This window comes from Ptiloglossa arizonensis, chromosome 1 (genome assembly GCF_051014685.1).
Source record: "Ptiloglossa arizonensis isolate GNS036 chromosome 1, iyPtiAriz1_principal, whole genome shotgun sequence".
NCBI lineage: Eukaryota > Metazoa > Arthropoda > Insecta > Hymenoptera > Colletidae > Ptiloglossa > Ptiloglossa arizonensis.
The window spans coordinates 14,576,991-14,590,864 of record NC_135048.1 but is presented as its reverse complement, the minus strand read 5'-3'; the positions used below and the strand labels follow the sequence as shown (position 1 = coordinate 14,590,864).

Sequence of the window (13,874 nt, the reverse complement as noted above, 5' to 3'; positions counted from 1 at the left end):
AAGCGTGACAAAAAATTTAGATCTCGATTTACGAAGGTATTGTAAAAAATTAGAATTTTTCGCACGAGTGTCCCAAAACTTCTGTTAACTCTTACTGTACCACTAATGGGTCTTTTCAGACCCGTGTGAATTTTCGTATTGCTCAATCATTTATCCGTTACATTATAGACGAGTCTCGTTAGTGTACGCTTGAGAGCGAATACGTGAAAATACAAACCGGCACAAAGAATCTGGATCTCGATTTACGGAGGTATTATAGTAATTTGTCGATTGAATTTTTAACGATGAAACGGATCCGGGGAAGAAATCGATTGCGATATTAGTTGGCAGCGGAACAAACGCGAACGACCGAAAAAGTAATGCCCGATGTGTAATGGTTCCGGAGAAAGAGCTCCGAATGATGATACACGTTGAAACTAATTTTCTCAAGAAATCGAGGACAACACCCGATGTCCTTAATTAATTTAAAAAGCACAACGTCGTTAGCAATCCTACGAAACTCGAGAGATTTTACGTACGATAAACTCGCGATCGGTTCTCAGTCACGGCAACGATCTTCCGTTTCGAATATTTCTGGGAAATATCGTTCACGGGTCACTTTCGACCCACGCGTGGTCGTCCAGATCTTTGATACCTCGAGAGTCAATTTCCGAATCATCGGATACGTATTTCCGTTCCGATGATATATGGTAGATATTTTTTTGTTCCCAGCGTGTAGCAACGCGGAGTTTTTAACGCGTCGCAGGTTTCGTTGTCTCGTATTTATTTCTAACCGGAGTGACACCACGGAATGAGATTTAAAAAAAAAATCACATTTAGACGACGATGCATTCGACGAGCCAGAAACGTATGCGCATCGACCGTGGAACGTTAATTCGCTAGGTGACACATCTCCATCGGCCTTCAACTTCTTCCGCTCGTCTGTGTTTCACGGTAACCAGATTAACGTAAAAAGAACAGGTGGAGCGCGCCGCGAGAGCAAAATTACGATCAAACCGGTCGGGAGAGGATTCTGACGGAGGATGTGTCGTTTTATAAACGACGTGTCGGTAAATAAAATCGCGATTGACAGAAGTACCGGTCGTTCGACGGCGCTTTAAATACGTAGGCGTGCGAAGCGGGTTCTCGGACCGCGTTAAGCCTGTTTCACACTCGTCCGGACCGATCGCTCGCGCCACGATTCGTAGAGTACGCGAGATCGTGTTCATCCGCGCATGCGCGAACCTGTTGCCCACGGGAACGCGAACGATCGATGGGAATCGGTTCGAACGATTAAAATTCATTTTTCTTTTTTAAAATTATTGTATTGTTATTAACGGTTCGAAGAATTAAGAACCTTTTTCTTTTTTCAATTATTACTATTTGTTCTTATTTGACCGGTTGGTGACCCATTTTGTATACAGGTTCGTTTTCATCGATCGATGGAAATCGGTTCAAACGATCAAAATTCATTTTTCTTTTTTCAAATTATTGTATTGTTATTAACGGTTTGAAGAATTGAAAGCCTTTTTCTTTTTTCAATTATTATTATTTTTTCTTAGTTGACCGGTTGGTGACCCATTTTGTATACAGGTTCGTTTTCATCGATCGATGGAAATCGGTTCAAACGATCAAAATTCATTTTTCTTTTTTCAAATTATTGTATTGTTATTATCGGTTTGAAGAATTAAGAATCTTTTTCTTTTTTCAATTATTATTATTTTTTCTTATTTGACCGGTTGATGACCTATTTTGTATACAGGATCGTTTCAAAATTTTTGTTAAAATTTAGAAAATAACTAATCTGTTGAACATGGAGACGTGATCGATCGATGGAAATCGATTCGAACGATCAAAATTCATTTTTCTTTTTTCAAATTATTGTATTATTATTATCGGTTTGAAGAATTGAAAGCCTTTTTCTTTTTTTAAATTATTATTATTAGTTAATAGGTTGATGACCCATTTTGTATACGAGTTCGTTGCAAAATTTTTGTTAAAACGTAGAAACAAACTAAAAGACACACGAAGATCGAAATTGTCGAATCCGGTTCGAAAATATAAAAATTCTCTCTGTTTTCAAATTATTGTTGTTACTATTACTCGTATTATTATTATCTGTTCAAAGAATTGAAAGTATATTCCTTTTTCTAAATTATTATTATTATTAATCGACAGGTTGATGACCCATATTGTATACAGGTCCGTTAGAAAATTGTTGTTAAAACATAGAAAATAAATAAATACTATTACATTGACTGTAGTTGGTTTTAGATCGCGATGTATGGCCATTGCTTCGATATTAAATCGCATGGTTAGTTGGTGTTTGCCATTATTAATGATACCGTAGGTTGTCCACCGCTCCTATCGAGCATTAACTTCTATGCTCTCACTAGGCCAGGTTTATTCGTACTTTCCTAGCCGAGAGGTACTTAACGTCTCGTGTTGCTCTCTCCGACCCAATCTGTAGAATATGTTCGGTACGTAACGAGTATTGTACAATTATCAATTTCTACGATGTTTCCACAACTACCTCTCGAAAACCAAATTCGTAACGTTTCTCGATACTCTATTTTTATTTACGACGAATATACATATTGTTTCCGGGTGTGTTGATTTACTTTTCCACGGTAACGAGTTCCTCCAGTTCGTAGATATAAATAAACGAATCGAAAATATTGAATACGTGGACAATCTATCAGTTGTCCCCCCTCCCCCCTTGCGTCGATTTAACGATAAAAGGTCAACTTCTATTGTTACGATTGTAACGAGATCACGCGTTTTTGATTCAGGACGCACCAATTATTAATGTATCGCTTATTATATTTAACTCTTAGTTGCTACGATGACATTTCGGCCACGTATTCCTGGTATCGTGGGGTCGTTCATGATCCATTACTGATTCACGGGGACAGTGACGAGTATCGCCGTTAATAGTTACACAGAGTATCTCTGAAACAGAAACAATGGATTGCTCTAAACACACTAATCGAGTACACGACAAAGTGGAGACTGTAGCATTGTCCAGCTAACGGAAAATCGACAACTGAGACAATTACGGGTCACCCATGACCCAATGGTACAATTGCAACGTTTGACCTCGATATATGTCTCGGGTCTTTTTCGATCTATCGAGTCCTCGCGATATTTTTTTTCCAATCGATTCGAATTATCGCTACCGATGCAACTAGAGGCTCTTTTAACGTTCGAAACGTTGCGGGTCATCCATGACCTAACAATACTTAACCTCGATATATGTCTTGGGTCTTTTCGATACTTTCTTTTTTCGATCGATCTATTGCAACAAATGCAACTAGCTGCTCTTGTAATGTTCGAAACGTTGCGGGTCATCCATCACCTAATAATACAATTGTAACATTTAACCTCGATATATGTCTCGGGTCTTTTCCGACCCATCGAGTCCTCCAGATATTTTTTTTTCCAATCGATTCGAATTATCGCAACGAATGCAACTAGAGGCTTTTTTAACGTTCGAAACGTTGCGGGTCATCATTGACCCAACAATACCAATTAATGATGCAATTGTAACACTTAACCTCGATATATGTCTCGGGTCTTTTTCGACCCATCGAGTCCTCGAGATATTTTTTTTCCAATCGATTCGAATTATCGCAACGAATGCAACTAGAGACTTTTTTAAACATTCGAAACGTTGTGGGTCATCCATGACCCAAAAATACAATTGCAACACTTAACCTCGATATATGTTTCGAATCTTTTTCGACCCAACGATACAATCGTAACACTTAATCCCGGTCTATGTCTCGGGTCTTTTTCGACCCATTTTATATTTTTCTTCTAATCGATTCAAATTGTCGCAACGAATGCAACTGAACGCTCTCGTACACCCTGCCATCGTGTCCCACAATCCAAAAGCATAAATTTCGTACGTTCCAAACACTTCTTCGCCAAAGATCTCGAGCGTAGAATCGAACGAGAGACCAGTACAGTTGGAATAAGTAAACGAACTTACGATTCCTTTCTAATTCGTGTTATTACGCGTTGTTCGTGACGTAGAATCGAGATCTACACTGTTCCTCGCGATGTCTAAATACGTGTACGGAGTATAATCGCGAGTTCTACGTAAACTTCAGCGTCTCCTATTGCAACACTCGGTGAAAACGATCGTCGACGTTTCAGTTTCTCCGGGGGTGTGTCGTAGCGTTGAGAATCTAACAGAGATGGAAAACGTTGACTCGATACTTCCTCGACCTCTGAATTACCAAACGACCGTGTAACAAATAAATGAAACGACTTAATCGCGAGTGGCTGACACGTGGTCTTCATACGTTCCGAAATTTCGAGAGTTCCCATTTTTTTCGGACAATGGAGGAATCGAGAGGACCTTCGCTCAGCTTTACGGCTCGACGAACTGGCGGTCGATCGTAAATTATCGACCGTCGCTTTCTTGGCCACGACTAGCTTTCCTTTATCGTTATTTACACGAGTACACCGACTCCGTGACGATTCGTGCGTCAACGCTATAGCTCACGATACGCGCGAGTTTCAGAACGATCGGTTTCGAAGCGTTTCGTTCCGCCAAAGAGATCCCACGAACGTGTATTTCGTCTACATGGGCGTTTGGGACAAAAATTAACATTTCTCAACCGATGAATCTTCGAACCGAATAACCTGATATTTTTTCAAAGAGGGTGGAGAAATGTATATCGATGTGTAAGAAATGAAAAAGTTTCAAGTTTGAGAAACTTGAGGTAATGTTGGAGTTTTGTCGAACTAGTTTTTCAAGAATTTTCATAATTACAATTTGTCGCCGGTTAAATATTCGAGTAAATTTTCTTCAGATTTTTTTAATAGTTCGATGGAAATGAGTGAAACAAAATTTCGTGGATAAAAATTAAACTCGGTGTTTGTTCGATGTTTGGTATTTAATTTACATTTATAGTTAATTACAGGATAGGCAGTTCTTTAAATTACGAACAAAAATCGGGCAAGGTCTCTGCTGAACATGTCGATACCAATTTCGAGGATTTGGTTCTATTTCGAACAAATGCGAGCACCTAAACTCGATGTTTATTTAATGTTTAATGCGTGCTAAATGTGTGTACGCGAAATCACCGTGAAACCTCTCGGTACTTTTCTTCAAAGTCGATTCAAACTTTATAAACATCGGTATCGACGAATTAGAACTATTTATTTTTATTACATAAAACTTACTCACCTTAATTCAATTTACAAAGGTCAGATTAAACGAACAAAGCTATCGTTAATGGCATACGTTTGAAGAAAAGGTTCGAAATTAAACTTTTACACTCGATGTTAGCAAATCGATATGTTTAATAAAAATTCACATAATATTAGGAACTACAATCATTTATCTACGCGTTAACATAGAAGAATTCTCGAATGGACTTTGGATTTTTTTTATTCTCGTCCATTGGACTTAACCGTGGAGCATGGAAATCGTTTTTAGAATAACGCTATGTATAATTTGCAGTGGACACGTACTGTTCGTCAAAGTTAGTTTTTATTCTTGAGAAATGTCACGTTAAAGTTTTAATTTAAATACAAAGTGATTTGTAAATGCATGTCGTGTGAAACGCATGAGCCGCGAATAGTCTTCTTGCGTTCATCGTTGAAGTTTCGTTAACTTTGGCAAGCACTTCTCCCATGTCAGGTGTAGAACTCTGACATGTCGATGATTTCAACAGAAGTGTACATAAGTCCGAAGACACAATGTGTGGAAACGTAAAATTGAAGTACTGACCACGAGTTTGGATTATTAACCAGTTTATTTATATATGAATACTAACGAATAGGGCATACGTTTATAAGACCTTATTTATATGTAAGTAATAATGAATAGAACATATGTTCGTAAAACGTTATTTATATGTAATTAATAACGAATAGAACATATGTTTGTAAAACGTTATTTATATGTAATTAATAACGAATAGAACGTGTGTTCGTAAGACGTTATTTATATATAATTACTAACGAATAGGATACATGTTTATAAGACCTTATGTATATGTAATTAATAACGAATAGAACGTATATTCGTAAAAGTTATTTATATATAATTACTAACGAATAGAACGTATATTCGTAAAAGTTATTTACATATAATTACTAACGAATAGGATACATGTTTATAAGAACTTATTTATATGTAATTAATAACGAATAGAACGTATATTCGTAAGACGTTATTCACGTATAATTACTAACGAATAGGATACATGTTTATAAGACCTTATTCACGTATAATTAATAACGAATGGCACATACGTTCGTAAGACATTTATTATTTTACCGTGCAGATTTATACGCTAAAGTATGAATATGCATTTATGAATCACCCTCTATAGAAAATGTTGAACGTAAACACCTCGTTGGTCGTATGTAAGTATACTTCGGACGATGTTTACATTTCGGAGCACGTAGAAAAAAAAAAGTTCCGTGTCGGTACACGTCGAAAGAATTTTCCGCTTCTTCGTCGGTACACAAGTACATCGTGCTATTGACTACTAAGTATCAGAATGTTAGATTCGGAAAATAATTTTAACGCCTGCTACCTCTGCAAATGAGTTTTCCATGCTTTTACGATACCGTGCCTAGTAGTTGTACAGAATTTTCCAAGTCTCTTTTAAAATATGTACACGATGTTATAACCACAGTGTTTGTATCCAATATTGCCTATATTTGTAATAAGACTTCAGAGTGAATTTTTTCAAGAACCTTGTTTGATTAACAAAACGTTCCAGTGGTTATGGAATTTCCCAAGTTTTCTTTAAAATATATATTCACAATATTGTACTCACAATGTTTATGCCCAACATTGCTGGTATTTCTAACAAAACTTCAAAGTGATATTTCTCAAGAACCTTCTTTGATTAATAATACTTCCTAGAAGTTATGGAATTTCCCAAGTCTTCTTTGAAATATATATTTACAATATTGTACTTACAATGTTTATGCCCAACATTGCTGGTATTTCTAACAAAACTTCAAAGTGATATTTCCCAAGAACATTATTTGATTAATAATACTTCCTAGAAGTTATGGAATTTCCCAAGTCTTCTTTGAAATATATATTCACAATATTGTACTCACAATGTTTATGCCCAACATTGCTTGTATTTCTAACAAAACTTCAAAGTGATATTTCCCAAGAATCTTATTTGATTAATAATACGTTTCAGTGGTTATAGAATTTCCCAAGTCTTCTTTGAAATATATATTCACAATATTGTACTCACAATGTTTATGCCCAACATTGCTTCTATCTCTAACAAAACTTCAAAGTGATATTTCCCAAGAACCTTATTCGATTAATAATACATCCCATTAGTTACGAAATTTTCCAAGCCTTCTTTAAAGTAAATATTCCCACAAACCTTCAATTTCTAATAAAGCTTCAAAGTTCAATTTCTCGAGAACAAAAGCCTATTTCCACTAGGAACACTACGAAGCTCTTGTGTACACCACGCACTATACCCAGTTTCTAAAACAATTTTGGCACCCCATGGTGTCGTCTCCTCGTGAGAATCGAAGAGACGAGAATTCGATACGATTGGAAACGAAATCTCGGTGGTGTCCGAAGCGTCGAACCGATTCGACGAGTCTCGAGGCACGAGAAAATAAAAAGAAAGAAAGAAAAAAAAAATTCTCTTTCTCTTTCTCTCTGTCTCTCTCGGTTCGATGGCGTCAAGTTCGGGCAGGTGTGTAACTAGCTTTAACAGCGGCAAAAAAATCCCGGCGAGTGGAGAACGAGTAGCTTGTTCGTCGAGAGCTTCATTGACTTTCATGACAGATCTGCACGTGGTAGCTGGCTCGAGCGTCGTCGGAGCGAAAATACATATTTTATCGGCGCTATTCGGAAGCGCCGCTTAAGAATTCGATCGTCCCGTAAAACTGGATTCACGCTATCCGTATGAACACGCTCGGTGAGAAGAGGCCATTGCCGAACGAAACGGTGACGAAAAGACGCGAGAACCACCGTGAGAAACCTACACCTACGTAGAATCTATGTGTATCAAGGTTTACGAATAGCGTGAATCCGGTTCGATTCGAGGATCTATATATTAGTGACGATGCTCGCGGTTGGCTCGGATGTGCAGGTGTTGCGCGTTCATTTCGGGAATAATTAACGATGATCGACGTGACGTGTCGCGTGCCCTTATCGCGGTCGGTGGATCAACGTTATCGAGACCTTAATTACCGTACGTACGTCCTTGATTTCCCCGTGTCCCTTGAACTCGCGGGTTTGTCAAGGTTGATCACACGATGTGTACCGCGCGCGCAACCGGTTTCGTTCGTTCGAAAGTTTCGAAACCGATCGAGGCACATCAACCCCCTTGTTTTAACGACGAACGTTTGGATTTTGCTTCTTCCAGGTGGTTCTGTCAGCGTGCAGCACGTACTTCGACACAATTCTGTCCCAGTACGAGGAGAAGGACCCGATTGTCATAATGCGTGACGTGAAATTCTCGGATATCAAGGTCCTGGTCGAGTTCATGTACAAGGGAGAGATCAACATCGATCACGTGAGTACAATTCGAAAACTTTCGCGCCTAACGTGCACTTCTCTGGCTCTAATACGAACGCGAATTGAGAAACTACGATGGTAATCAGGCACCGATCAATGATCGCCCGAAATTGACTTAGTTCGGTTAGGAAATCTCGGTTCTAGGCTGGAGTTCGGTTGGAGGACAATCGGTCGTAGGCTGAGTTCTGTCAGAGGAGAGTTAATTCTAGGCTGAGCTCAGTTAAGAGTAATTGGTTCTGGTGTGAGTTCACTTAGGGACAATTAGTTCTAGGGTGAGTAGGGACCATTGGTTGTAGGCTGAGTTCAGTTAGGGGCCATTGGTTCTAAGTTTAGTTCAGTTAAGGACAATTGGTCCTAGGGTGAGTTCAATTAAGAACGATTGGTTCTGGGATGAGTTTAGTTAGGGAACATTGGTTCTAAGTTGAGTTCAGTCAGTGACAATTGATTCTAGGATGAGTTCAATTAGAAACCATTGGTTCTAGATTAAGTTCAGTTAAGTCGGTTTTAAGTTGAATTCAGTTAAGGACAATTGATTCTAGGGTGAGTTCAGTTAGGGAACATTGGTTCTGAGATAAGTTCAGTTAGGGAACATTGGTTCTAGGTTGAGTTCAGTAGGTGACAATTGATTCTAGGATGAGTTCAATTAGGAACCATTGAATCTAGATTAAGTTCAGTTAGGTACAATCAATTCTAAGTTGAGTTTACTTAAGAACAATTGGTTCTAGGGTGAGTTCAATTAAGGACGATTGGTTCTGGGATGCGTTCAGTTAGGGACCATTGGCTTTAGGTTGAGTTCAGTCAGTGACAACTGATTCTAGGATAAGTTCAATTAGGAACCATTAGTTCTAAATTAAGTTCAGTTAGATACTATCAATTTTAAGTTGAGTTCAGTTAAGAACAATTGGTTCTAGGGTGAGTTCAGTCAGTGACAATAGTTCTAGGTTGAGTCCAGTTAAGGACAATTGATTCTAGGCTGAGTTCCATTAAGGATCATTGTTTTCAAGCTTGACAAGATTGGAACCAGTACTATTAAACTAGCTTCAGTTAAGGACTCTCGCTTCTGGGCTGGTTTTAATTAAGGAAAATCGATTCTAGGTTAGTTCCAGTTAAGTACAACCACATTTAGGCATAATTCAGTTGAGCACAATCACTTACAAACTGAGTTCAGTTAGGAATAATCAGCTCTAGGCTGGTTTCAGTTAAGTACGATCAATTGGAGGTTGAGTTCGGTCAGAAATTACGGTTTCTAAACTAGACTCAGTTGAAACCAACGGTATTAGACTTATCCCGCTTAAGAACCATCGATTCTAGGCTGGTTTCAGTTAGGTACCATCAGTTTTAGGCTTCGTTCGCTCGAGACTAGCGGTATTAAACTTACATCGCTTAGCAACCATCGATTCTAAGTCACTTTTACCTAAACACCGTCGCTTTTAGACTTTTCTCGATCGAGAACTAATATTATTAGGTTCGTTTCGCGTAAGAACCATCGATTCCAAGCTGATATTCACATACAAACCGTTCAAGCTTTGTCTCGATTAGAAATGATCAGTCTCGAACCGGTTTCACTTCGTCAATTTTAGGCTGACTTGGGATGATCAGGGATCATCGTTTCCAGACTCGTCTGGATCGAAGCCAGTACCATCTAGCTTTCGCGTAGGAACCATCATCAATTCCAGAATCGTTTCACTCACGAAGAATCGATTCAAGACCGTTTTCGCTTACCCACCATCGTTTCTAGACTCCACCTCGCACGGAAACGGTAACATCGACGAACTTGTTGTTCCGCTCGAGAACCGTCGGTTCTGCGTTACAATTCGGTGGCAGAAGCTGGTCTACGATATAATTGGTCCCTTAACCGAATTTCCAGACGAACGGAGTTGTACCTTTCGTTGAACAATTTCAACGAGCCGTATCGCCTCGTCTACGGAGGGTATTCGCGCGTTTCCCAGCGAGAGTGCACGGTCGCTTTCGACGTGCGGGGAGTCCCGTACAAAGAGTTGTTCGACGCGGTCTGAGAAACGCTGTTTCCCGGTCGCGCTCGAGTGGTGAAATTAAAACTGATTGAAGAAATAAAGCCACGGGGAACGTGCTCTTCTCGTTCCCTTTTCAGACTCGATAGACGACTTATTTACATCGTGGACATTATGAGGGCACTTGTGTCTTCCGTCACGGGATGGAAAAAGTGTCGCGGGGTACGGCGCGGGAACGCGGCTGGCCTCAATTTATTAATAATTGAAGACTCGTGCCTCTTCGAGCTTCGAACCTGGCGCACTTCAAAGCGACCCGTAGTTCCCATTAATCCCTCGGCAAAAATCCTCGCAAAGATGCAATTTGTTTTGCGCCGCTCGGCCAATCGCTTCTGTCGCCCCGCGTCGCTGTTAGGGGAGAGTTCCATGGAACGAGGAGGATCGCTTTGTCGGCGATTGGGAACGATAGATGGAAAAATCGAACCGGCCGATAAATCAACCAACGTTGGTTAATTAACGATTGGCCAGAATTGGAGATGTTCGAGGATCGTGGGGGGTTGAGAAGAAGAGGGAAAGGAGAGATTACAGGTTCACCAATAGTCGGTTCTTTGGGTTTTAGGTAGGAATCTTCGGTTTTAGTTATGATTTAAGTCGAAGTCGTGTCGAAGATTTAGATCGGTTTGGAATTGTAGTATTGGATGTAAATTAGTTTGGAGACCAAACGATTTAGACTCGGTTAGGTCTATTATTGGTCTTGGACTCGATTCGTCACGAATTGTCGGCTTTAGGCTTCGTTCACTTGGGAATCGGGATTAGTAGGCTTAGGTAAGTCTCGTTGATGCACTTGTTGATTTAGTTGAGAACCATTCGTTTGTTTGGGAATCGTCAATTGAGAACTTGATTTCTTTAGGATTGAAAGGCTTTAGACAATCTAACGAAGGGTTAGGTTCGTAAACTTTAGACTTTGTTCAGTTGAGAACCAAAAGTTTTAGGCTTGACTAGGTCTGTTCAGGATTAGTAGACTTAGGTAAGTTTCGTTGATGCACTTGTTGATTTAGTTGAGAACCATTCGTGTGTTTGGGAATCGTCAATTGAGAACTTGATTTCATTAGGAACGAAAGGCTTTAGACAACCTAACAAAGGATTAGGTTCGTAAACTTCAGACTTTGTTCAGTTGAGAACCAAAAGTTTTAGGCTTGACTAGGTCTGTTCAGGATTAGTAGACTTAGGTAAGTTTCGTTGATGCACTTGTTGATTTAGTTGAGAACCATTCGTGTGTTTGGGAATCGTCAATTGAGAACTCGATTTCTTTAGGAACGAAAGAAGGTTAGGTTCGTAAACTTCAGACTTTGTTCAGTTGAGAGTCAAAAGTTTTAGGTTTGGCTAAGTCCATGAGTTTCAGATTTGATTCAGTTGGAAATCGTTGGTTTTAGGCTCGATTTAGTTACGGATTCTAGGAATCAGAATTAGTAGGGTTAGGTAAGTCTCGTCGGTGTTAGAGTTGATTTACTTGAGAATCATTGCTCTGTTTGAGAATCGTCAATTGAGAACTCGATTTCTTTAGACTTGGTTAGGTTCGTAAACTTCAGACTTCATTCAGTTGAGAGCCACAAGTTTTAAGCTTGGTTAGGTACATAAGTTTCAAACTTGATTCAGTTAGAAACCGTTGGTTTTAGACTCGGTTTACTTACGGATCATCGGTTCTAGGGTCGATTTATTTAAGGACTATCAGTTTCAGTGTCGATTTACTTAGGAACCAAAAGTTTTAGGTATAGTTAAGACCTATCTATCGTTCGCTCTGTTTATTTAGGAACTATTGGTTCTAGGCTTAGAGACGGTTTCAATCTCGATTCACTTAGAATGCAAACGTTTTAGTCTTAGGCTCATAACTCTTGAGCTTGATTCGGTTAGGAACCATCAGTTTCAATCACGATTCTCTTTACCTGAAAGTTATAAGCTTAGATGAGTCCACTCGGTTGTAGACTCTATTTATTTAGAAACCATCGAATTGCTCAGCAATGAAAAATTTTAGTCTCTCTCAGCTCTAGGAACAATAGATCTATTCAATCCTCGTCGTTCTTAGACTCTATTCGATTAGAAACTACCAATTCTGGACTAGATTCGCTCAGCAATAAAAAATTTCAGTCCCTCTCAGCTCTAAAAACAGTAAATCTATTCAATCCTTGTTCTTAGACTCTATTCGGTTGGAAGCTACCGATTCTGGACTCGATTCGCTCAGTAATAAAAAAATTTCAGTCCCTCTCAGCTCTAGAAACAGTAAATCTATTCAATCCTCGTTCTTAGACTCTATTCGGTTGGAAGGTACCGATTCTGGGCTCGATTCGCTCATCAGTCAAAAATGTTATTCCCACTCAGGTCCGCAAGCTTCGAACACGATTGGATCGGAAACGATCCTTCTCTATCTCTCGTAGTGGACAGTATCCACGGCGCGTCTAGACTCCAAAGTGTTCATATCTCGGTCCGGTTACGGAAATATTCAGCTCGCACAGGTGCGCTCTTAGGTCTCGAGCTACCGCCGACGAGGCAAGAAACCACGGGGCAACGATCCGCATCGCTCATTCTTGCGTCGCGAAAAAAGATAAATTACGCTCGGCCAATGAGCACCGGTTAATTAACTAATAACGACCGCGTTCGATCGATAGTAGCCGTCGTTCCTGGGTAGGGCAAAAACGATGCGAACCGTGTAGGTAACGCGGAGAAAAACCGACCGCGTAAACTTAGGAACGAGTGCTTCCCGCTGGAGAATTTCATCGGAGAATCCTGGTGCATTTTTGATGCCGGGAATTCCGTGTACGCCGGCAATAGCGGCGCGCGTATGTTAACGCTAACATATTTATCGTGGTATGCTGGTTTCACTTCGCCTGGGCTCTCTTGCTTTTCCCTGGTCCTCGTCGACCGTGTGTTCCGTCTACGGATACGGCGTAAAACTTGCGGAATAATTGGACCGATGCTAGCCTCCGTAAACGGTTCGGGTGGTCTCCACTATCGAAGTGTCTCTTCTGTTCAAAGGTGTCACTACCCACTCGCGGTAACTCTCTTCACCAAAGATGTGTCTCTTCCCTCCAGAGATGTCCCTCTTTTGCGGAGGTGTCTCTTCGCTCTCGATGTGTCTCTTCTCTCCTAAGATTTCTCTTTAGCAAATGTGTCTCTTCGCTCTCAAAGTGTCTCTTCTCTCCAAAGATGTCTCTCTTTAACAAATGTATCTCTTCGCTCTAAAAGTGTCTTTTCTCTCCAAAGGTGACATCTCCCCTCTCGTGTTAACTCTCTTCTCCAAAGGTGTCTCATCTATTTACAGGTGTCTCTTCTCTCCAGAGGTTTCTTTCCTTTCTCAAAGTGTCTTTTCTTTCAAGAGTTATCTCTCTCACTGAATGAGT

General features: G+C 39.9%; 1 protein-coding gene across 5 annotated transcripts in view; it reads left to right on the top strand.

Moving 5' to 3' along the window:
• Positions 1–13,874, top strand: part of LOC143143681 (uncharacterized) — a 179,285-nt gene that overhangs the window by 151,228 nt on the left and 14,183 nt on the right. For all 5 annotated transcript variants that reach the window (XM_076305263.1, XM_076305255.1, XM_076305238.1 and 2 more), the window contains one exon: positions 8,361–8,510. In XM_076305263.1, the coding sequence (XP_076161378.1) occupies positions 8,436–8,510 (75 nt within the window). In that variant the 5' untranslated portion in view covers positions 8,361–8,435. The remainder of the gene's footprint in view (positions 1–8,360; positions 8,511–13,874) is intronic.